Below are 25667 nucleotides of genomic sequence, written 5' to 3' on the forward strand. Positions count from 1 at the left end.
CGGACAATGCCGCCGCTCCGTCGCCCGGGTAACCATAGCCGCGCTCCGCCGCCACGTTCTAACCTGGGTTCGCGCTCGGCGGCCGCATTCCAATCTCTGCCGTGGTCTGGATAATGTCGGTACGTTGCTGTACTCACTTCAGCCGCTGTACCTTCCTGCTGTATTGGCTCCCGGTGCACGGCGAGTGCTGAGTACTGATGTCAACAGAAAGCGAGCGGCCAACCCCTAGTAACCAAATACACTTGCAAACGCGCTGCAAGTAAACAGCACTCTCAAGGAAAAAATCCTGCACGTCACGCAGGGGTACATACATTAATGTGTTCTTTTCAACGATGTTTTATCACAAGTTGGTAAAAGAAACCGCGAGAATCTTTGTGAAGATCTAGATCTGATAGTGGGATCCCGACTTGCTTCCAGAGTGGAAGGGCTGGACCGTCCGGGCATCCATCCCGGTACAGTACTCTAACCTGCTTCAAATGCTGATTGAAAACCACCCTGGAGCATACAACAGCGTGCTAGCGGCGACTGGTTCAGGTTTGGTCACCCTGTGAAAGGAAAGATGTTGTTAAGCTGGAAATGGTCTAGGGAAGATTTATGACGATGTTGCCTGGGTTACAAGCAGGGTTTGAGCTGGTTAGGGCTTTATTCCTTGGAGTGGAGGAGGACGAGGGGTGATTTTAAAGAGGTGTATACGATCATGAGAGTAATAGATTGGGTAAATGCACAGAGTCTTTCACGCACACTAGTGGAATAAGGGGGGGGGGGGGGGGGGGGGGGGGGGGGGGGAATAAGATAGGAATCTGAGGGGCAACATTTTAACACAAATGGTGGTAGATCTATGGAACGAACTGCCAGAATAAGGTAGTTGAGGCAGGTACTATCACAACATTTAAAAAAACATTTGGATAGGTACATGAATAAGATAGGTTTAGAAGGTTATGGGCCAAACGCAGGCAGGTGGAACAAATGTAAATGGAGCATGTTGTTCAACATGGGGAAATTGGGTGTGTTTCCACACTGTGACTATGACTCTCAACAGAAAAGGGCACAAAGTGTTGGAATAACTCAGCGGATCAGGCAGCATTCACAGAGAACACAGGTAGGTGATGCTTCAGGTGGAGACTCATCTTCAGACTGATTGTAGGGGGAGTGAGGAGAGACAGGGCAAAGCATGTCGCCTAATAGGTGGACTCAAGCAATGTGAATTTTGATAGGCAGATGGATGGAACAAAGGCCAAAGATGAAAGCAGAAGGTGTGAGACAAAAGTTTAAGAGAAAACTGCAGATAATGGAAAAATCGAAGTTAGACAAAAATGCTGGAGAAACTCAGCGGTTGAGGCAGCATCTATGGAATGAAGGAATGGGTGGCATTTCGGGTCGAGACCCTTCTTCAGACTGATGTGGGGGCGGGGGGACGCAAAGAAGGAAGGATGAGGCGGCGACAGTGGGCTGTGCGAGAGCTGGGAAGGGGAGGGGAAGGAAGGAGAAACCAAGGACTACCTGAATTTGGAGAAGTCAATGTTCATACCGCTGGGGTGTAAACTACCCAAGCGAAATATGAGGTGCTGCTCCTCCAATTTGCGGTGGGACTCATTCTGGCCATGGAGGAGGCCCAGAACAGAAAGATCGGATACGAAATGGGAGAGGGAGTTGAAGTGCTGAGTCACCGGGAGATCGGGTTGGTTAGTGCGAACTGTGCGGAGGTGTTGGGCGAAGCGATCGCCGAGCCTGCGCTTGGTCTCACCCATGTAGAGCAGTTGACACCTAGAGCAGTGGATGCAATGGATGAGTTTGGAGGAGGTGCAGGTGAATCTCTGCCGCACCTGGAAAGACTGCTTGGGTCCTCGAATGGAGTCGACGGGGGAGGTAAAGCAACAAGTGTAGCATTTCCTGCGGTTGCAAGAAAAAGTACCAGGGGAGGGGGTGGTTTGGTGGGAAGGGACGAATTGAGCAGGGCGTTATGGAGGGAGCAGTCTCTGTGGAAAGCCGAAAGGGGAGGAGGCAAAAATGTCGGAGGATTACATGTAGTATGTGACGGCTGGTAGGGTGGAAGGTGAGGACAAGGAGGACTCTGCCCTTGTTATGAGTGAGGGGATGGGGAGTGGGAGCGGAGCTACGGGATATAGAAGAGACCCTGATGAGAGCCTAGTCAAAGAGGGGAACCCTCGTTCCCTAAAGCCCTGGTTTGGAACACTCATCCTGGGTGCAGATGCGGCGCAGATGGAGGAATTGGGAGTAGGGATAGAGTCCTTACAGGAAGCAGGATGGGAAGAAGTTGGACTATTCGCATTAACCAACCTGATCTCCTGGTGGCTCAGCACTTCAACTCCCCCTCCCATTCCGTATCCGATCTTTCTGCCAATATCAGGATCATGTTTCATGTCTCTAGCGTGTCCAAACCTTTAATAATCCTATATGTTTCAATAAGATCTCCTCTCATCTTTCTAAATACCAGGGTGTACAAGCCCAGCTGCTCCATTCTCTCAGCATATGACAGTCCCACCATCCCGGGAATAAACCTTGTGAACCTATGCTGCACTCTCTCAATAGCAAGCATGTCCTTCCTCAAATTTGGAGACCAAAACTGCACACAATACTCCAGGTGTGGTTTCACTAGGGCTCTGTACAACTGCAGGAAGACCTCTTTGCTCCTATACTCAACTCCTCTTGTTATGAAGGCCAACATGCCATTCGCTTTCTTCATTGCTTGCTGTACCTGCATGCTTACTTTCATCGACTGATGAACAAGGACCCCAAATCCCGTTGTACATCCCCTTTTCCCAACTTGACACCATTAAGATCATAATCTGCCTTCTAGTTTTTGCTACCAAAGTTGATAACCTCACATTTATCTGCATTAAACTGCATCTGCCATGCATCTGCCCATTCACCCAACCTGTCCGTCACCCTGCATTCTCATAGCATTCTCCTCACAGATCACACTGCCACCCAGCTTTGTGTCATCTGCAAATTTGCTAATGTTACTTGTAATCCCTTCATTTAAATCATTAATATATATTGTAAATAGCTGCGGTCCCAGCACCGAGCTTTGCAGTACCCCACTAGTCGCTGCCTGCCATTCTGAAAGGGACCCGTTAATCCCTACTCTTTGTTTCCTGTCTGCCAACCAATTTTCTATCCATGTCAGCACTCTACCCCCAATACCATGTGCTCTAATTTTGCCCACTAATCTCCTATTTGGGACCTTATCAAATGCTTTCTGAAAGTCCAGGTACACTACATCCTCTGACTCACCCTTGTCCATTTTCCTAGTTACATCTTCAAAAAATTCTAGAAGATTAGTCAAGCGTGATTTCCCCTTCGTAAACTCATGCTGACTCGGATCGATCATGCTGTCCAAATGTGCAGCTATTTCATCTTTTATGGTTGACTCCAGCATCTTCCCCACCACCGATGTCAGGTTAACTGGTTTATAATTCCCTGTTTTCTCTCTCTCGCTTTTCTTAAAAAGTGGGATAACATTAGCTACCCTCCAGTCCACAGGAACTGATCCTGAGTCTATAGAACATTGAATAATTATCACCAATGTGTCTACGATTTCTAGAGCCTTAAGTATCCTGGGATGTAGACCATCGGGCCCTGGGGATTTATCAGCCTTCAGTCCCATCAGTCTACCTAACACCATTTCCTGCCTAATGTGGATTTCCTTCAGTTCCTCCGTCAACCCAGATCCTCAGGCCACTAGTACATTAGGAAGATTGTTTGGGTCCTCCTTAGTGAAGACGGATCCAATGTACCTGTTCAACTCATCTGCCATTTCCTTGTTCCCCATAATAAATTCACCCTTTTCAGTCTTCAAGGGTCCAACTTTGGTCTTAACTAATTTTTTCCTCTTCATATACCTAAAGAAGCTTTTACTATCCTCCTTTATATTCTTGGCTAACATCTTTTCTCCCCCTATTGCCTTTTTAGTTATCTTCTGCTGCTCTTTAAACGCTACCCAATCCTCTGGTTTCCTGCTCATCTTTGCTATGTTGTATTTCTCTTTTAGTTTTATACTGTCCCTGACTTCCCTTGTCAGCCACGGTCACCCCTTACTCCCCTTGGAATCTTTCTTCCTCTTTGGAATGAACTGATCCTGCACCTTCTGTATTATTCCCAGAAATACCTGCCATTGTTGTTCCACTGTCATCCATGCTAGGGTATCTTTCCAGTCAACTTTGGTCAGCTCCTCCCTCATGGCTCCATACTCCCCTTTGTTCAACTGTAATACTGACACCTCCAATTTACCCTTCTCCCTCTCAAATTTTAGATTAAAACTTATCATATTATGGTCACTACCTCCTAATGGCTCCTTAACCTCAAGTTCCCTTATCAAATCCGGTTCATTACACAACACTAAATCCAGAATTGCCTTCTCCCTGGTAGGCTCCAGTACAAGCTGCTCTAAGAATCCATCACGGAGGCACTCCACAAACTCCCTTTCTTGGGGTCCAGTACCAACCTGATTTTCCCAGTCTACCTGCATGTTGAAATTCCACATAACAACCGTAGTATTACCTTTACCATATAACCATATAACCATATAACAATTACAGCACGGAAACAGGCCATCTCAGCCCTACAAGTCCGTGCCGAACAATTATTTTCACCTAGTCCCATCTACCTGCACTCAGACCATAACCCTCCATTCCTTTCCCATCCATATACCTATCCAATTTTTTTTTTAATGATAAAATCGAACCTGCCTCCACCACTTCCACTGGAAGCTCATTCCACACAGCTACCACTCTCTGAGTAAAGAAGTTCCCCCTCATGTTACCCCTAAACTTCTGTCCCTTAATTCTGAAGTCATGTCCTCTTGTGTGAATCTTCCCTACTCTCAATGGGAAAAGCTTGTCCACGTCAACTCTGTCTATCCCTCTCATCATTTTAAAGACCTCTATCAAGTCCCCCCTTAACCTTCTGCGCTCCAGAGAATAAAGACCTAACTTATTCAACCTTTCTCTATAACTTAGTTGCTGAAACCCAGGCAACATTCTAGTAAATCTCCTCTGTACTCTCTCTATTTTGTTGACATCCTTCCTATAATTGGGCGACCAAAATTGTATACCATACCCCAGAATTGGTCTCACCAATGCCTTGAACAATTACATCCCAACTTCTATACTCAATGCTCTGATTTATAAAGGCCAGCACACCAAAAGCTTTCTTTACCGCCCTATCTACATGAGATTCCACCTTCAGGGAACTCTGCACAGTTATTCCTAGATCCCTCTGTTCAACTGCATTCCTCAATTCGCTACCATTTACCATGTACGTCCTATTTTGATTTGTCCTGCCAAGATGTAGCACCTCACACTTATCAGCATTAAACTCCATCTGCCATCTTTCAGCCCATTCTTCCAAATGGCCTAAATCTCTCTGTAGACTTTGGAAATCTACTTCATTATCCACAACACCACCTATCTTAGTATCATCTGCATACTTACTAATCCAATTTACCACACCTTCATCCAGATCATTGATGTACATGACAAACAACAGTGGACCCAACACAGATCCCTGAGGCACCCCACTGGTCACCTGCCTCTAACCTGACAAACAGCCATCCACCATTACTCTCTGGCGTCTCCCATTCAGCCACTGTTGAATCCATCTTGCTCCTCCTGCATTTATACCCAACAATTGAACCTTCTTAACCAACCTTCCATGAGGAACCTTGTCAAAGGCCTTACTAAAGTCCATATAGACAACATCCACTGCTTTACCCTCATCAATTTCCCTAGTAACCTCTTCATAGCCCCTGCTATTTCTACACTATCTACCCTCAATGTCCTAGGGAATATCCTGTCAGGACCTGGAGACTTATCCACTTTTATATTTCTCAAAAGTGTCAGTACTTCCTCTTCTTTAAATCTCATAGTTTCCATAGCTACTCTACTTGTTTCCCTTACCTCACATACTTCAATATCCTTCTCCTTGGTGAACATCGAAGAAAATAAATTGTTCAATATCTCCCCCATCTCTTTTGGCTCTGCAGCTAGCTGTCCACTCTGACTCTCTAATGGACCAATTTTAACCCTCGTTATCGTTTTGCTATTAATATAGCTGTAGAAACCCTTTGGATTTACTTTCACCTTACCAAAGCAACCTCATATCTTTTAGCTTTTCTAATTTCTTTCTTAAGATTCTTTTTACATTCTTGATACTCCTCTAGCACCTCATTCACTCCATGCTGCCTATAATTATTGTAGATCTCTCTCTTTTTCCGAACCAAGTGTCCAATTTCCCTTGAAAACCATTACTCTTTCCAATTTTTACTATTTCCTTTCAACCGAACAGGGACATAAAGATTCTGTACTCCTAAAATGTCCCCTTTAAATGTCCTCCATTTCTCTTCTACATCCTTCCCATAAAACAAAATGTCCCAATTCACTCCTTTTAAATCCTTTCGCATCTCATCTAAGTTAGCCTTTCTCCAATCAAAAATCTCAACCCTAGGTCCAGTTCTGACCCTCTCCATAATTATATTGAAACTAATGGTATTGTGATCACTGGACCCGAAGTGCTCCCCAACGCATACCTCCGCCACCTGACCTGTCTCGTTTCCTAACAGGAGGTCCAGCACTGCCCCTTCTCTAATAGGTACCTCTATGTATTGCTGCAAAAAGCTATCCTGCACACATTTTACAAACTCCAAACCATCCAGCCCATTTACAGAATGTGTTTCCCAGTCTATGTGTGGAAAATTGAAATCTCCCACAATCACTACCTTGTGCTTACTACTAATATCTGCTATCTCCTTACATATTTGCTCTTCCAATTCTCGCTCCCCATTTGGCGGTCTATAATACACCCCTATAAGTGTTGCTACACCTTTCCCACTTCTCAGTTCCACCCAAATAGCCTCCCTAGACGAGCCCTCCAATCTATCCTGCCAAAGCACTGCTGTAATATCTTCCCTGACTAGCAATGCAACACCTCCACCTCTTGCCCCTCCAATTCTATCACACCTGAAACAACGAAATCCTGGAATATTTAGTTTCCAATCACAGCCCTCCTGCAACCATGTTTCACTGATCGCCACAACATCATACTTCCAGGTATCAATCCAGGCTCTAAGCTCATCCACCTTTCTTACAATGCTCCTAGCATTAAAATATGCACATTTAAGAAACCCACCGCCTCTTATTTTCTGTTTATTTTCTTTTTCTTCTTTCTCCCCTAGATTTTGGGTCCGAGTGCTTCCCTTCTCTGCCTCCTGCCTCACACTCTGTCCACTAGCTTTCTCCACATGAGTCCCTCCCCCCAACCATTCTAGTTTAAAGTCTCCCCAGTAGCCTTTGCAAATCTCCCCGCCAGGATATTGGTCCCCTTCAGGTTCAAGTGCAACCCGTCCTTTCTGTACAGGTCGCACCTTCCCCAAAATAAGTCCCAATGATCTAGAAACTTAAATCCCTGCCCACTGCACCAGTCCTTCAGCCACGCATTTGTCCTCCACCTCGCTCCATTCCTACTCTCACTGTCGCGTGGCACAGGCAGTAATCCAGAGATTGTTACTTTTTTGGTCCTTTTCCTTAACTCTCCTCCCAACTCCCTAAATTCTCCCTTCAGGACCTCTTCTCTTTTTTTACCTATGTCATTGGTACCTATATGTACCACGACCTCAGGCTCCTCTCCCTCTGATTTCAGATCTTCACAAACTGATGGATATTTCGTAGGATTATGCAGCCAGTAAAATCATACAACTGTGTGCGAAGTGGCAATGACTTTGCCAGTCAAATGGCCCTAAAGCACCATTTACGACATGCCAATTTTAACTCTTGATTCAATTTGCACCCTATATCCAGGCTACTGTTTGGGGGCCTGCAGATAGGTCCTATTAGTGTATTTTTACCCTTACAATTCCTCAGTTCTATCCATACTGACTCTGCATCTCCTGATTCTGTGTCACCCCTCTCAAGGGACTGAATTTGCAGATTGTCGAGCCAGAGGGTGGAAATTGCCGGGGGAGTGAGGAGGGGGTGGGTGGTGGCCCATTCACTTGCATTTCGCATGGTCAGTATATCTGACATTAATTTATTATTTGCATAATTTGTAGGTGATCTTCACAAACTGATGGATATGTCGTAGGATTATGCAGCCAGTTAAATCATACAACTGTGTGCGATGTGGCAATGACTTTGCCAGTCAAATGGCCCTAAAGCACCATTTCCAGACTAAACATATTGGAAAAGTGTATTGTGATAAATGCGGGACTGAGGTACTGCGAGAAAAATTGAAGGAGCATGATCAGGTGGGTGTGCAGAACCATTTGCCATGAAGTATGGTGTGTTATATGGTGCAGCTCCATGCAAAGGGAAGATTAGAAATCATTAATTCTAAATTAATTTACCAATTTTAGCCTGTAATACAAATAGTGTTCCTTAGTTCATCAATCGTGTTATATCCAGTTCGCATTATGGAAAAATGTACAGTGAGAAAATATATCAGGTATAGTGAGAAAATATATCCACAAATGGCAATATCCTGTCAGTTATTTTAAAATCTAAGACAGGCTTTTGATAATCTTAAGTATTGTGGAATATGGGGCAAGGATAGGTACATGGAGTTAAATAACATTAATCACTATAAACCTTCTGTTTCTAATAGATTTATGTTTTCTTAAAACTAGCTTTCCATCTAGGACAGCCTCAGGCTTCAACAACAACTCAAAATTATTTAGGAATAAAATACAATCCTCTATCTCCATGAGTATTCTGTGCAGAAAGCACTAATATTGCATTAAGATATTTATAACATCTTTGTTAAAATGTATTGACTTCAATAAAACTAAGCAAAATATTTGCTATTTTAGTAATGCACAACTAAAATGTGAATTACTATGCAAAATCATAACCAGTAACAATGCACAGTGCTGTCCTTTGTGAATTTTGTAACTGGGCGTATAATTTTAATTATATATCCAGTCAATGTGCTTTGTTTCAACTGTAGATGGTACATTGCAAAGATGAACATAATTTGTCAAGAGAGTACCTACATTGGGATCAGCCCCAACAGCATGAGGACAAATTTGTGGCATCAGGAAAGAGTGTTTCTTGCCGTATGTGTGGCAGGAGTTTTGGAACTATCCACAGCAGGGAGCAGCATGAAAGGCAAGATCATCATTTTACAGCCAGCCAAAGAGGTAACCCATCTTCAAACAAGCCTTTTGCTCATTGCATTCTAGGTCAATTAGAAGGAACCCTTTTGGAAGGGGAAATTAATGCCAAACATTATTATATTTCAATTAAAGCATTAACACTTAGATGTAAATTTACTCCACGATTATTCACTATTTTGGGTGGGTTTATAGATATTGAGAAGCTGTATAATTAAACAGTCAAAAAAAGCTCTGTAAAATTATCCGCTGTATGTTACTTTGGTCATAATCCTGCTCCATTTAATAGCGCACAAAATGTTTGGATTTCCCTTGTGAGGGAATAGACTAGTAGAGCCATCAGTTTGGAGCTATCTCTGCTTAATGTTCCCCACTGTCACTCTTAGTAAAAATAACAATGACTAGGTTATTTCAGATTATGTAAAGGTAGTCCAGCTTGTGATAGATTGCTCGGTGGACCGAAGAGCCTGTTTCCACGCTGTATCTCTAAACTAAACTAAACTAAACAAAACAATACAAGAATTATTTTTCTATTTTAAGTTGCTGTGCAAGTATTTGTTATATATGCTTTTAAAATGTAAGCTCTTTAAAAATATATAACCTTTGATTATATTGTTATAGCAAGAATGTCAACAGCATTCTGCGCAGATAGTATACTGGATCAAAGAAGTCCACAGCTATTACAGATATTTGTAGAAACAAACCTTCGACCGCAGATGGGACTCATGAGAGTGGCTTGTGCAGGGGAAGTAGAAAACTTCATTGACTTAATCCAAAAATGCTGTCCCATAACTGTAACTCGACTGATCAAGGTAGTACCACTTTCATATGTTTTTGCTAAATTCTGGGAAAGCAACTTTCAGGAAGCTTTGAATGCTCCTCACACTTCTACATTGTAATTTAGAATTATTACGATTGCTTTGGTTTCTGTAGTCTGTCAAGCAACTTACAGAACTGGAATTTTCCACAAAAAAGCCTGTTTTGTGACTCTGTTGAGATCAAAATGTTGTTGGACATAAATAGCTATGGTTCTGCTCACAAAATTATTGACCATCCAGGATTCTGGTATGTACCTTTTCAGGTTAAAGAGGAGATTGAAAATAATTTGATCTTTAATTTACACCTTCTCAACTGGCATTATGATACCACCATGAAAAAAAGAGATTGTTAGGCGAAATTTGTAAATTATTAAGCATTATAAAGCATTTTCTTTAGCCCCCCCCCTAATCAGGCAGTCAGCAAGCAGAAGCAAATTCACTCATCTCGGTCAGCTCAGAGAGCTGGAAGCAGAAGTCAGCAACTTGCTTGGATCTTCCTTACATCAAAGCAATAAAGTTGTTCAAGTTTAAGTTCGCGTTTATTGTCACTTGCACCAATTAAGGTACAGTGAAATATGAGTTACCATACAGACTCAGTTAAAAGCCAACGTTAAGGAAATTAGGAATTGAAATTGTAACCCCATCTGACATGAGATAAAAATCATAACATTTGATCACATAGAAACATAGAAAATAGGTACAGGAGTAGGCCATTCGGCCCTTCGAGCCTGCACCGCCATTCGATATGATCATGGCTGATCATCCAACTCAGTATCCCATCCCTGCCTTCTCTCCATACCCCCTGATCCCTTTAGCCACAAGGGCCACATCTAACTCCCTCTTAAATATAGCCAATGAACTGGCCTCAACTACCTCTGTGGCAGAGAATTCCACAGATTCACCACTCTCTGTGTAAAAATGATTTTCTCATCTCGGTCCTAAAAGACTTCCCTCTTATCCTTAAACTGTGACCCCGTGTTCTGGACTTCCCCAACATCGGGAATAATCTTCCTGCATCTAGCCTGTCCAACCCCTTAAGAATTTTGTAAGTTTCTATAAGATCCCCCCTCAATCTTCTAAATTCTAGCGTGTACAAGCCGAGTCTATCCAGTCTTTCTTCATATGAAAGTCCTGCCATCCCAGGAATCAGTCTGGTGAACCTTCTCTGTACACCCTCTTTGGCAAGAATGTCCTTCCTCAGATTAATCACAGTTGTATCTAATCTCAGGCCCATGTTCCTGATGTGTAACCATGGCCATATCACTATGGCAATCTTGCTGGATAACTATGCTTGGAAATGAATGTACCAGAAGATTGTAACAGACAGGAAAGGTGCACATGTCTCCAGTTACCTGATGGGTCATAAAATCAGTGTATAGAAACAGGAAATTTCATACTACATTGCTGTGAGCTTCAAATAATCTATAGCGAGATTAGTACCAGAAATGACTTAAGTGCTCTTGTTGATTTTCTACTGCTAGGCAATTGCATGAAACATTTACAAATCTCTATGAATTATGGGATTCATGATAAAAGCCAGGAAAGCTAATTGTGCAATGTTAAAGGAAACATTTAAATAAAACATTTATAACTCAAGATTTTTGGTTGAAATCCAAAGATTAGGTCATTTATGCAAGTTTGCATGTGCAAACTGGTCACCACATCGTTAATACTTTGATTGTGATTACATTTTTGTTGCATATTAACTGCTTTGTGAACTCATGATAACAAAATTCACATGATGACATAATTCTTCACAGGGTGGTTCTTACTTCAAGGGGACCGACACCAGGAGTTGGTCTGATATTGACGTGGTGATATTTAGTTCTTCGTTTTTGAACATTGATGACTGCAAAGAGAAAATATCTTCCTCGCTATGTGGTTTGGAGAATAATTTGATGATATCTGCGATGTCGAATAGGTGAAACTAAGGGATTAAAAAAAAACTAAAAGTCTGTTATTGCTGCCGGTTTTGATGAGCAATACAAAATATTTCTGTCCCATTGGCTAATTAGCTGAATACATATTTGTGTACATTCGTACATGCTGTACATTCGTGCTGGGTAGGATGTTTTTCTTAGTCCTTGTTATTGTTCTGTCAGTATTCAATTGAGATTGAACCAAAGAAGCACAAACAACAGGTTAATCAAAGGTCAGATCTCAAGTCTCTAAAGTTAATCTGATGCAAAATTTGTTTTAATTTTTGAAAACCAGTCTACATTGCCCTTTCATATTGCAACAGGAAGCATGCTTAGCATAACTATTATTAGCTTAAGCATCAATGAATTTAGTCAATATTAATATCAGAATGTTGCTCTTTAATAACTACAGTGTTCAGATACTTTTGCAGGGTCTTTGAAAGAGAAGCAGCCTACGCAGATTTCTCAGTAGAATCTGGACAGTAAGACACCAAGACAAGACTTGAAGTTTGAGCCTGCTTGTCTTTGATTGATTTTTACTTCTGATATTTGAAAAGTTCCAGTGGAGTCAGATGGGTTGAAATCAAAAAACAAAAATGCTAGAAAAGACCCTACATCTGAATTCTGTTGAAGGATCTTCAACCTGAAAATATAACTGTTTTCCTTTCTGTAGACATCTAACCACTTGCTGAGTTTTAACAGCATTTTGTTTGTTTTTTTGCTGTTGAAATGGTTGTCTCTATTTGAACTTCAAAGAGCAAGAAGGTTCAGATGAGTTTTGCATCCCATGTGGGATGTATATTTGCATCCCACTATATGTAGCACCAGGCATGGTTTCAATGGTAAAAAGTATAAGTATCACCAAGTTCCTCACAAACTCTCTCTTGCAAATTGCTACAGATTGGCCAATATTCAAGTTTAACTCCCTCGTTAGGCAACCAATCTTCATAACCATGTGGTCAGTATGATATCTCCAAACAAACCACCATCCACATCACTTTCTGAGATTTTATTCTTAATGATTTCGCTTACCTTTGCATTTCTATATTTTTGATGCAGAGATCCTTAGTTACAAAATTGTCTACTGAACAATAAATACTTCCTTGCGTTCAAGCCCAGGCCATCAGATTACTGAAAAAAAAACTATAGATGCTGATTTAGTTAGTTTAGTTTATTGTCACGTGAGTACAAAAAAAATTCACATGTTACAGTGAAAAGAGTTTGTTTAATGGCGAATAATCGTCACCAGCAATGATTCGTCCCACAACAGTGCTGTTGTCGGCGAACTTGATGATGGAGTTTGCACTATATCCAGCTACACAGTCATGAGTATAGAGTGAGTACAGCAGGGGGCTGAGCACGCAGCCTTGAGGTGCTCCCGTGCTGATTGTTATCGAGGATGACACATTTCCACCAATATGGACAGACTGTGGTCTGTGGATGAGGAAGTCGAGGATCCAATTGCAGAGGGATGCGCAGAGACCCAGATCTGAGAGCTTGGTAACCAGCTTGGAGGGGATGATGGTGTTAAACGTCGAGCTGTAGTAAATGAATAACAGCCTGACATATGAGTTTCTGTTGTCAATTAATCCATTTACAGTGTATAAATACATGATAAAGGAATAATGTTTAGTGCAAGGTAAAGCCAGCAAAGTCTGATCAAGGATAGTCTGAGGGTCACCAAAGAGGTAGATAGTAGTTCAGCACTGCTCTCTGGTTGTGATAGGATTATTCAGTAGCCTGATAACAGCTGGGAAGAAACTGTCCCTGTAACTGGTGGTATGCGTTTTCTCACTGGTATGCGTTTTCTCACTCCTATACCTTTTGCCTGATGCGGGAAGGGAGAAGAGGGAGTGGCCAGGATGCGACTCGTCCTTGATTATGCTGCGTGAGGTATAAATGGAGTCAATAGAAGGGAGAAGAGGGAGATAGGTTTGTGTGATGGTCTGGGCTGCATCCACAATCCCTGCAATTTCTTGCGGTCTAGGATGGAGCTGTTCCCAAACCAAGTTGTGTTGCATCCTGATAAAATGCTTTCTATGGTGCATCTGTAGAAGTTGGTGAACGGTGTAGGGAACATGCCAAATTTCCTAAGCCTTCAAAGGAAGTAGAGGCGTTGGTGTCCTTTCTTGGTCGTTGCTTCAATATGGGTAGTCCAGGGGAAGTTGTCGGTGATATTGACTCCTAGGAATTTGACGTTTCTACCATCTCTACTATGGCACCAGCAATGCAAACTGGGGTATGTGTACCACTTTGCTTCCTGAAGTTGATCACTATCTCCTTTGTCTACTTTCTGTACTCCAATCTCCTTCCTGTGCTGGAATCTAAAATATAAACAGAAAATGCTCAGAAACTCAGTAGTCAGGTGCAGATGGGGAGAGTACAACAAATTAATGTTTCAGGTTGGTGACTCTTTATCAGAACAATAATCCTTCCTACATACTTTGACTTCTGCTTACCTATGGCTCCATTTAGTGTGAGTGAGCCTGGATTGATGCTTGGAAGGGAGCCATTGAAAAGGTAAAGAACTTGACTTCAAAAATCACCAAATTGCACTGTGACTGGACAATCTTTTTTTTTTGGCATATTTTCCTCAATCTTCTTGCCATCTTTGTGAGCAAAAACCCTCTGCAGAGGATTGGGGAAACCTGACATTCTAATTAAAACAAAAAACATATCTCCAATCATTCAATTGGAGATAGACAATAGACAATAGGTGCAGGAGTAGGCCATTCGGCCCTTCGAGCCAGCACAGCCATTCAATGTGATCATGGCTGATCATCCACAATCAGTACCCCGTTCCAGACTTCTCCCCATATCCCCTGACTCCGTTATCTTTAAGAATCCTATCTAGCTCTCTCTTGAAAGTATCCAGAGAACCAACCTCCACCGCCCTCTGAGGCAGAGAATTCCACAGACTCACAACTCTTTGTGTGAAAAACTGTTCTAAATGGCTTAACCCCTTATTCTTAAACTGTGGCCCCTGGTTCTGGACTCCCCCAACATCGGGAACATGTTTCCTGCCTCTAGCATGTCCAAACCTTTAATAATCTTATTTGTTTCAATAAGATTACCTCTCATCCTTCTAAATTCCAGAATATACAAGCCCAGCTGCTCCATTCTCTCAGCATATGACAGTCCCGCCATCCCGGGAATTAACCTTGTGAACCTACGCTGCACACCCTCAATAGCAAGAATGTCCTTCCTCAAATTTGGAGACCAAACCTGCACACAATACTCCAGGTGTGGTCTCACTAGGGCCCTGTACAACTGCAGAAGGACCTCTTTGCTCCTATACTTAACTCCTCTTGTTATGAGGGCCAACATACCATTCGCTTTATTCACTGCCTGCTGTACCTGCATGCTTACTTTCATTGACTGATGAACAAGGACCCCCAGATCCCGTTATACATCCCCTTTTCCCAACTTGACACCATTTAGATAATAATCTGCCTTCCTGTTTTTGCTACCAAAGTGGATAACCTCATATTTATCCGCATTAAACTTCATCTGCTATACATCTGCCCATTCACCCAACCTGTCCAAGTCACCCTGCATTCTCATAGCATCCTCCTCACAGTTCACACTGCCACCCAGCTTTGTGTCATCTGCAAATTTGCTAATGTTACTTTGAATCCCTTCATCTAAATCATTAATGAATATTGTAAATAGTTGCGGTCCCAGCACCGAGCCTTGCGGTACCCCACTAGTCACTGCCTGCCATTCTGAAAGGGACCCGTTAATCCCTACTCTTTGTTTCCTGTCTGCCAACCAATTTTCTATCCATGTCAGCACTCTACCCCATACTCTTTCCCACTGTTTACCACAGCCCATATCCTTTTGCCCAATAAGATGGTTTTAATGTTGGCTGCATTCTTTGAATGTGTTGTGGAAAAGAGTAAGGGCACAGCAACATCATCCTGTTATCTTAAATGTTGAGATCAGTAAATCTGATCCAAAATGTTTTTACTTTCAGGATATTGGTAGAAAGGAAGGCTTCACATTCTCTTCGATTTCAGTTCAAGTGTTTCAAAGATCTGCACATTCACCACTTCGATGTCATATTTTGCTATGATTTATTGGGACCCATTGCATCCCAAGGTTTGTATTTTATTTTCTGCTGTTTGATTTTGAATTGATAATACAATGCATATTCCTGCAGAAATCAGATTAGGGCCAAACAGCGTGGAAACAGGCCACTTGGCCTGTTGTATTCATGCCAATAAGACGATATGCATTTTTATTAATCACATATTAAAGTACATACGCTTTCAAAACAGTATTTAACAGACCTAGGATAACCAGTTAAAGCAGAATTATACCATATCCTTCAAATACTAGCTTTAGAATCAAGTACTATTGAACAATATTTGACTATAAAATGAAAGCACCTTTCCATTGATAATTTATTTTTCTCTAATTAAGACACTTGCCTGTGATCAATTTTGAAAAAAAAGAGTTCTTCTGATGTCACTGAAAGATCAATAAATGACAAAAACTTCTATAGCTTGCATTTAACTTACATTTTAGCTTTCCATACTAAAATATGAGGACTATTTTGGCTATTATGGGTCAAAATGAAAAGATCCGCTAATACCTGGGCGACACAGTGGCTCGGCGGTAAGTTGCTGCCTTACAGCGCCAGTGACCTGAGTTTGATCCTGACTATGGGTCCTGTCTGTGTGGAGCTTGTACATTCTCCCCCATGACCTGCATGGGTTTTCTCTGGGATCTCCAGTTTCTTCCCACACTCCGAACACGTACATGTTTGTAGGTTAATTGGCTTGGTATAATTGTAAATTGTCCCTAGTGTATGTAGGATAACGTTAGTGTGCGGGGACCACTGGCCAGCATGGACTCGGTGGGTCAAAGGGCCTGTTTCCATGCTGTATCTCTAAACTAAACTAAACTGTCCAGGGAGACTACACATGAGCTGTGAACGATACCACCTTAGGCTACAGTTCAGTGCTGCAAATAACTCTGGTCACATTATTACAGGAAACATATAATTACACAAGGAATGGTGCAAAGGTGTGGATGTTGTTAGTATTTGATATATTCAGGACTGGACATTTTCAGCCATAAAGAAGATTGGATCAGCTTTGTAGAATTTGGGGGAAATTATTTGTGGAATGAGGAGGCTAAGATAAATTTTATTGAGATGCATAAAATTATGATTTATCCTGACAGGATAAATAGGATCAAATGCCCGAGGGCACGGTTTTGAAATGTGGTAAGAGGATTAGAGAGAAAATGTTTATTTTCATCCAGAGAGTAGAAGTCTGAAACATGCTGCCTGAAAGGGTCGTAGAGGTAGAAACTCTCATCACTTTTAAAAAGTACTGGGATGTGTGCTTTTCCAGTTGTGAGGAGATCCTATCCATGTGTTTACTCTAATAATTTCCCTACCAGTGATGTAAGGCTCACTAACCTATAATTGTCTGGTTTGTCTTGACTTCCCTTTAATAGAGGAACAGAAAATGGCTCCTCTCCAGCCCTCTAGATACCAACTTCTCTGAAAATATCCCAACAATCTCCTCCCCTGCCTCTTTCAATAATCTGGGATAGATCCCATCTGGCCCTGGGGATTTACCCACTTTAATGTTCTTCAAGAGACCCAACACCACTACCTTCTTGTTATCAACATGCCTTAGCATGTCTGAAGAAGGGTCTCGACCTGAAACATTGCCTATTTCCTTCGCTCCATAGATGCTGCCTCACCCGCTGAGTTTCTCCAGCATTTTTGTCTACCTTCGATTTTCCAGCATCTGCAGTTCCTTCTTAAACATGCCTTAGCATATCAGCATACCCATTCCTGATCTTGTTATCCTCCATGTCTTTCCTGCCAGTGAATACCTACAAGCAATACTTGTTTAGTACCATGCCCACTTCCTCAGGCTTCAGCTGTATCATTTTTCCATGAGTGGATGATCCTCCCTCGTTACCCTCTTGTTTTTAATTTATAAAATGTCTTGGCTTTCATTTTACCTTTCTCACCAAGGACCTTTCATTGCCACTTTTAGTCCTCCTGATACCTTGTTTAAATTTTCTCCTGCTTATATATTCCACAAAGGCCCTGACTGATTTTAGCTTCCAAAACATTTCGTATTGTCCCTTCCTTTTTCTTTTTGAATACATTTTCAACATTGAGTAGCCCTTGTTTTATAATATCTAAATGATTTGTTGAAACTATTTTTGGGTGCACATTTGTTCCAATTCTGCCAAATCCACTGCTCCTTTTCCTCTAACAAAAAATCATGTAAAGGGGCTGTCCCACTTGGGCGACCAAATTGGCGAGTTTAGAAGTGTTTGATGATGGGATTAAAAGTAACACTAGCATATTTGCAGATGACACAAAGCTGGGTGGCAATGTGAACTGCAAAGAGGATGCTAGGAGGTTGCAGGGTGACTTGGACAGGTTGAGTGAGTGGGCAGATGCATGGAAGATGTATATAAATATGAGGTTATCCACTTTGGCGACAAGAACAAGGAGGCAGATTATTATCTCAATGGTGTCAGATTCGGAAAAGGGGAAATGCAACGAGACCTGGGTGTCCTTGTACACTAGTCACTGAAAGCATGCAGGTACAGCAGGCAGTGAAGAAAGCTAATGTCATGTTGTCATTCATAACGAGAGGATTTGAGTATTGGAGTAAAGAGGTCCTTCTGCAGTTGTACAGGGCCCTGGTGAGACCACATCTGGAGAATTGTGTGCAGTTTTGGTCTCCTAATTTGAGGAAGGTCATCCATGCTATCGAGGCGTAGGTTCACGAGGTTAATCACTGGGATGGCAGGACTGTCATTTGAGGAAAGATAGGAAAGACTGAGCTTGTATTCTCTGGAATTTAAAAGGATGAGAGGATATCTTATAGAAACATGTAAAATTATAAAAGGACTGGACAAGCTAGATGCATGAAAAATGCTCCGAATTTTGGGGGAGAACCAGGGGCCACAGTCTTAGAATAAAGGGGATGCCATTTAAAACTGAGATGAGAAAAAACTTCTACACAGTTGTGAATTTGTGGAATTCTCTGCCACAGAGGGCAGTGGAGGCCAATTCACTGGATGAATTTAAAAGAGAGTTCTAGCTCTAGGGGCTAGCGGAATCAAGGGATATGGGGAGAAGGCAGGCACAGGTTACTGATTGTGGATGATCAGCGATGATAACAATGAATTGCGGTGCTAGCTCGAAGGGCCAAATGGCCTCCTCCTGCACCTATTTTCTATGTTTCTCTCAACCCCAATAACAAGTCTGCAATTTAATAATCCACCTTGTGTGTGTATATATATATATCTAATAATTTAAATGCCGTTTATCAATGTATCAAAGAGCTATTCTATATTATCGGCACACTCTCTCAGAAACGCTAGAGTTTTTGCGCAAATTAAAAAACATTGCAATAGTATAGATAGATAGATAAATGGTATTGGGGGTAAGGTATTGACATGGATAGAGAATTGGTTGGCTGACAGGTAACAAAAAGCAGGAATAAACGAGTCCCAGTCAGAATGGCAGGCAGTGGCGAGTGGAGTGCCGCAAGGCTCAGTGCTGGGGCCGCAACTATTTACAATATATATTAATTAAGTGTTCTGACAGGGACTCGTTTATTCCTGCTTTTTGTTACCTGTCAGCCAACCAATTCTCTATCCATGTCAATACCTTACCCCCCAATACCATTTATCTATCTATCTATACTATTACTAAAACTCTCATCTTGACCACTTCCAGTCTGCAATGTTTTTTAATTTGCGCAAAAACGGTAGCATACATCGCTAGGATTTTTAAGCCACCTTATTCACCGTTCTCCTCTGCTCCAAGTGCACCAAGCTTGTATCTGCATTTAAAATAATTTAGCGTGCAGCTTTTTGATATAACTAAAGTTGTCACCTACCTATTTTTTCAATTTTCATAAATTTACAAAATTCTATAATTTCTTCTTTTATTGTACAGATGCTAAAAGGAACCTATATCGGCAACTGTATAATTGTGGGGATGATGTAAAAATTCAGCTTTATGCAATCTCTTTGCTGAAATACCAAGTGGATTTTGTAAAGGCATCTACTTTGGGTGTGAAGGATCTGATTCGTCTGGTTAAACATTGGTTTAAAACTTCACTTGCTAAACCAACTGAGGCTAATAGGTTTGTACATATTTGCACTTGATAGTTTTGTTTTATATTGTAGTAATTGATAATGTAACGTGATCATCTATATTTAATTTTAAAGCAAGTTGGTAAACCATGGTTTAGGAGACATGGTGATTAGTAATGATCATGTGAATGGAGACCAGCCTTAGCAGAGCTCAGTCATACAGCTCAGACATAGGCGCTTCCACCCAACTCATCCATGCTGACCAGCTATTTAGCCGAGTTGGTCTCTGCTGTTTGTGAAAGTTCGGTTCATTTATAGTTTATTGTCACGTGTAACGAGGTACAGTGAAAAGCCTTTGTTGTGTGCTAACCAGTCAAAATGAACGACAATACATGATTACAATCAAGCCAATTACAGATACATGATACATGATAAGGGAATAACGTTTAGTGCAAGGTAAAGCCAGTAAAGTCTGATCAAAGATAGTCTGAGGGTCACCAATGAGTAGTTCAGCACTGCTCTCTAGCTGTGGCTGGATGATTCAGTTGTCAGATAACAGCTGGGAAGAAACTGTCACTGAAACTAGAGGTGTGCGTTTTCACACTTCTATACATTTTGCCCAATGGGAGAGGGGAGAAGAGGGAGTGGCCAGCGTGCGACTTGTCCTTGATTATAGTGCTGGCCTTGCTGAGATTGCATGAGGTATAAATGCAGTCAATGGAAGGGAGGTTGCTGTGTGTGATTGCCTGGGCTGCGTACACAATTCGCTGCAATTGTTTGCGGTCTTGGATGGAGCTGTTCCCAAACCAAGCCTAAATGTTTTTTATGGTGCATCTGTAGAGGTTGGTGAGAGTGTGTGTTAGGCACATACCTCTCCAAACATATTCATGTACCTGTCTGAATGAATTTAAAACATCACCATTGTACTCAACTCTGCAGCTTCCTCCGACAGTTCGTCCCATTTATGCACCATCCTTTGCATGAAGAAATTACCTCTCAGATCTCTTTACTTTACTACCTAACTGGCCACATTCTCTCTGCAGGATCTCATCTCTCTTCCTACTCACTTCATTGGTACTAATATAGTAATCGACCCCTGGCTGCTCATCCTTCCTTCTCAGAATGTCCTGTGCCGGCTAAGAGACATCCTTGACCCCAATACCATGGAGGCAACACACCATCCTGGATCCCTGTTTGCAACCACAGAAATACCTGTATGAGCCCCATCAACATTGCTTGCCTAGACGTAGCCCTATCCTGCTGTCCAACACTGATAGATGTGGTGCACTCTGCTGGCTGTTGCTACTATTTGCCCCTGAGTGAGCATCCACATCACTCCTCCCCAATAGTGTACAAAATGATACACTAGTTTGAGATGGAGATAGCAACAGGAGACTCGTGCATTAGTTGCTTGCCTCTCCTGCCAGTCACCCATCTATTTGGCTGAACCTTTAGTGTAGCCACCTCCCTGAAATTATTTATGACCCTCTCTGCCTACTGTATGTTCTTCAGCTGCTGCTGCAATAGATCAACGCAGTCTGAGTGGTACTGCAGCTGAACACAGTCTTGCTGACATAGTCATTAGGGACATACAACTGCTGCCTGATTCCCCACATCTGTCAGGAGGATCATACCACTCCACTGACTGCCATAAATGCTCCCCCTAAAAGACACAGTAAAAAATAAATCTAGGAACTGCAAGGAGAAATATTAAACATCTTGCCTTATTCTTATCTTAATTCTGTCCACCATTTTCACCAAAACCTACAATATCAGCAGCACTTTCACCTCAAATAAGTTATACAGTCAAATCATACTATACATGAATAGTCTTAAGTTTGAAGAAGGGTCCCGACCCGAAACATCGCCCCTTCCTTCTCTCCAGAGATGCTGCCTGTCCCGCAGAGTTACTCCAGCATTTTGTGTCTATCTACATGAAACATAGAAACATAGAAAATAGGTGCAGGAAGAGGCCATTCGGCCCTTCGAGCCAGCACCGCCATTCAATGTGATCATGGCTGATCGTCCCCTATCAATAACCGATGCCTGCCATCTCCCCATATCCCTTGACTCCACTAGCCTAGAGCTCTATCTAACTCTCTCTTAAATCCATCCAGTGATTTGGCCTCCACTGCCCTTTGTGGCAGGGAATTCAATAAATTCCCAACTATGGGTGAAAAATTGTTTTCTCACCTCAGTCTTAAATGACCTCCTCTTTATTCTAAGAATACAGTCAAGACATACACAAGCACAACAGGTAGTGCAAAGAGAAAAATACCATAATGCAGAACATGGTGTTAACAGCATTATAACGTTACAGTTATTGGAGAAACTTGTGTAGATACAAAAATTGCAAGAATCTTAATAAGATAGGTTGGGAGATCGGAGTTATACACAGGGTTATGAGAGAACCATCAATAGTCTGATAATAGTGAGGAAGAAGCTGCTTCTGAATCTGGTGGTATGGGCTTTCAAGCCTTTGTATCTTCTGCCAGACAGGAAAGGGGAAAAGAGGGAACAACTGGGGTGTAAGTGGTCTTTGATTAGTTTGGATGCTTTCCTGAGACAAAATGAAGTGAAGATGGAGTGATGGCGTTGAGGGGAGGGGTGTGGTGCTGGTTTGGGTGATTGATTGGACTGCATTTACAACTCTGTGTAATTTCTTGTATTCTCGGGCAGAGATGTTACCAAACCATCTTGTGATGCTTTACATGTTTTAAACGGTGCATCTGTAGATGTTTTAAGTCATTGGAGACATGTCGAATGAGTAGAAACTGTGATGACAAACCCTTTTTCTACTTTTATCATTTGGAATAAATAAGGTAAATGCACAGAATTTCTTTACCTAGGGTAGGGGAATCAAGAACCAAAGTACATAGATTTAAGGTGAGAGAGGTAAGATTTAATAGGAGAGGCAACTTTTTTATACAAAGGGTGTTGGTATATCGAACAAGCTGCTCGAGGAAGTCGTTGAGGCAGATACATTCACTACATTTAAAATATATTTGGACAGGTACATGGATAGGATAGGTTTAGAAGAATATGGCCACACACAGACAGGTGGGACTAGTGGAGATGGGACATGTTGGTTGGCATGGGCAAGTTGGGCCGAAGAGCCTGTTTCCAAACTGTATTACTCTTTGGCATTCTATTTTGTGACCATATTTAAGAACACAGGGTAGGAAAACTCACAATGTTATATAATTATATTAAAAGTGATTACTTAAAGTTATGATGTATTCCACAAGTTAAAACATGATTAATTTGACCATCTATCTAATATAACTATTAATGAATAATGATTTAAATGGAGCAATAATCATTGTGGCCATTAACAAAGATGTTTTATCGTTCTGAATTTACCAAGCCAGGTTAATGTTATTCACAGATTTCGGAGGCTGCCTTCTTCCTATGCCGTGGAGCTCATAACCATCTATGTTTGGCAGCTGGCAGGAAAACCCATATTTTTTAGTTTGGTTCAAGGTCTCCGAGCGGTACTCAAATTCCTAGTAAATTACAGTGATATTCTCATCATCTGGTGCGATCATTATGACAAAAACTTCTCTATTGTGAAGAAAGTTCTTCAAAAAGAAAGCAGGTAAGTAACCAGCAACCAGTGAACAACAGCAGGAATTTGTGCTGATGTAAATTGGGCACTGCTCTCATTTAAGGCAAATAAAATCTAAATGTGCTGTATTAAAATGTATAATAGTAAATATGTGCAGATACAATCAGTGGAACTGACTTCTTTCTGTAGTATTACATTTCTCCCAGTTTATATAATTATTAGGAAGTTGGGTGCGGTCTAATAATCTTTAGCATTCATTAGAAGCCTCATGCAAACAGATTGAACAAAGAAACCATAAGATATGCCCCAACTATATTATTGATTATCACTTGGAGAAATTATTGAGGAAAACAGAAATATAGCTACGAACCATATATTCTGTCCATTGCCCTTATTGAATTGAATTGAATACATTTTATTAGCCAAGTATGTAAACATACAATGAATTTGCCTTGCTCGCAAGTACCAACACGATATACAGTAAACAATTAAGAATAAAGGGCCTGTCCCACGAGCATGCGACCTGCATGCGGCAAGCGCGACCAAACCGGAAGCGGAGGCCGCACGGAGGTCGAGTGATCCCCGTACAGGGCCGGTCCCACCTGCATGCGGCGAGCGCGACCAAACCGGAAGTGGGGGCCGCGCGGAGGTCGAGTGAGTGACGTGAAGTTTGAGCGAAGTCCGCGGGAAGTTCGCGCGTGACTTACGGCGTCAAGACGCTGCGTACGGCGTTGAGACGCTGCGCATGCCCGTCGAGGCGCCTGCGGATTGGCAGGCCGTTGCCGCGCGGAGTTTTTGAACACGGTCAGTTCTTCGGAGCCCCGCGCGATGTCGGGACCAGCTCCGCACAACTCCATACGGCTCCGGCGATCGAAGTGGGACCGGCCCAGCGAGGCCGTACGGCTCAAGCGACCACGTTAGGTCGCGCTGGCCGCATGGATTCGCATGCTCGTGGGACAGGCCCTTTAAACATTATAATTCAAACGTGAAGAATGAAATAAAATATCAGAGCAAAAGCAGGTTACAAAATTTTGGTTGTTGAGTCGAGCTACTGCTCTACTGCAGTCATTATTGCTTGAGCTGCAAAATCCCTTAAACTGGTCTTGTGTTGGCTAGTAGAAGAAGCAACATGGAATACCTGACTTCATCCACACCAACCTAACAACTGCAGTCAGTCTAACCTACAGTGCACGAGTCAGATTGACCACTTCACTGCAAAGCAAAAGTAAAATGAGCTCAATACCTTCATTAGAGGATGTGTAGCATAGTGCTTGCTTGTAATGATCATTTATTACCATATCTCATTAAATTAGATAACATTATTCAATATTGCCACTCCAGGTAGGGGGATGGTCAATAGCTTACCTGGCCAAACAGCAATTTCCAGTGTTTCCATCATTCTGAAGGGCCCCAATTTGAACATTGCCTCTCCAGTTTCCTTCACAAATGCTGCCTGACCCACTGAGTTCCTCCAGCACTTTGTATTTTGCTCAAGTCTCCTGCATTTGCAGTCTCTCGTGCCCTCAGTTTCCAATGTTCCTTCTTCTTAAAAGCCTTGTGTCCCTATTTGCTTAAATACCTACCTCTAATTTGCCTACCACTAGTTTGTGAATTAAAATCCTTCCCATGACGTGAGAAGATTTTGGCATAATTGCCAAGAATACTTGGTTAAGGATGTTAGAAATGTTATTATCAGAAAAAAAATGATATTATTTGTTTCAATTTCAGACCTTTTATTTTGGATCCAGTTAACCCCTCGTTCAATGTGTGTGAAAATAGCAATGCATGGGATGAAGTGACTCATGTGGCTCAACAAAGTCTATTCAAGCCACTTCTCAGTGGAGTGCAAGCTAAGGCTCCATGGCTCTTCACCAATAATTGGTGATTTTCTTCATCTACATAATATATGCATCCTATACCCGACAGAGAGAAATAATAATGTATTTAATTGGCTCACCATCCTATAAGTAACAAAGTACTTCCACAGTTAAACTACTATTGCAGGAAGCCCAGCAGCTAATTTGCACAGAGCAAGAATTTATAATCAGCAATGTGATACTGATGAGGTGATACTTTCTTATGATATTCATTGGGGAATAACTATTGGACAGGATGCAGCCGGGAGAACATCTGAGATGATGTTCATT

General features: G+C 42.0%; 1 protein-coding gene across 1 annotated transcript; it reads left to right on the plus strand.

The window, feature by feature from the left end:
• Window positions 1-25645, plus strand: LOC116970808 (2'-5'-oligoadenylate synthase 1A-like). The gene is made up of 9 exons (XM_033017356.1): window positions 1-119; window positions 8066-8260; window positions 8959-9151; window positions 9746-9936; window positions 11703-11863; window positions 15838-15962; window positions 19813-20002; window positions 23341-23550; window positions 25249-25645. Exons 2-9 carry the CDS (start codon window positions 8102-8104, stop codon window positions 25403-25405), a joined length of 1386 nt encoding a protein of 461 aa, XP_032873247.1. The 5' UTR covers window positions 1-119; window positions 8066-8101; the 3' UTR covers window positions 25406-25645.
• Window positions 25646-25667: the final 22 nt, after the last annotated feature.

The sequence above is a fragment of the Amblyraja radiata genome, chromosome 3 (assembly GCF_010909765.2).
Source record: "Amblyraja radiata isolate CabotCenter1 chromosome 3, sAmbRad1.1.pri, whole genome shotgun sequence".
Classification (NCBI taxonomy): Eukaryota; Metazoa; Chordata; class Chondrichthyes; order Rajiformes; family Rajidae; genus Amblyraja; species Amblyraja radiata.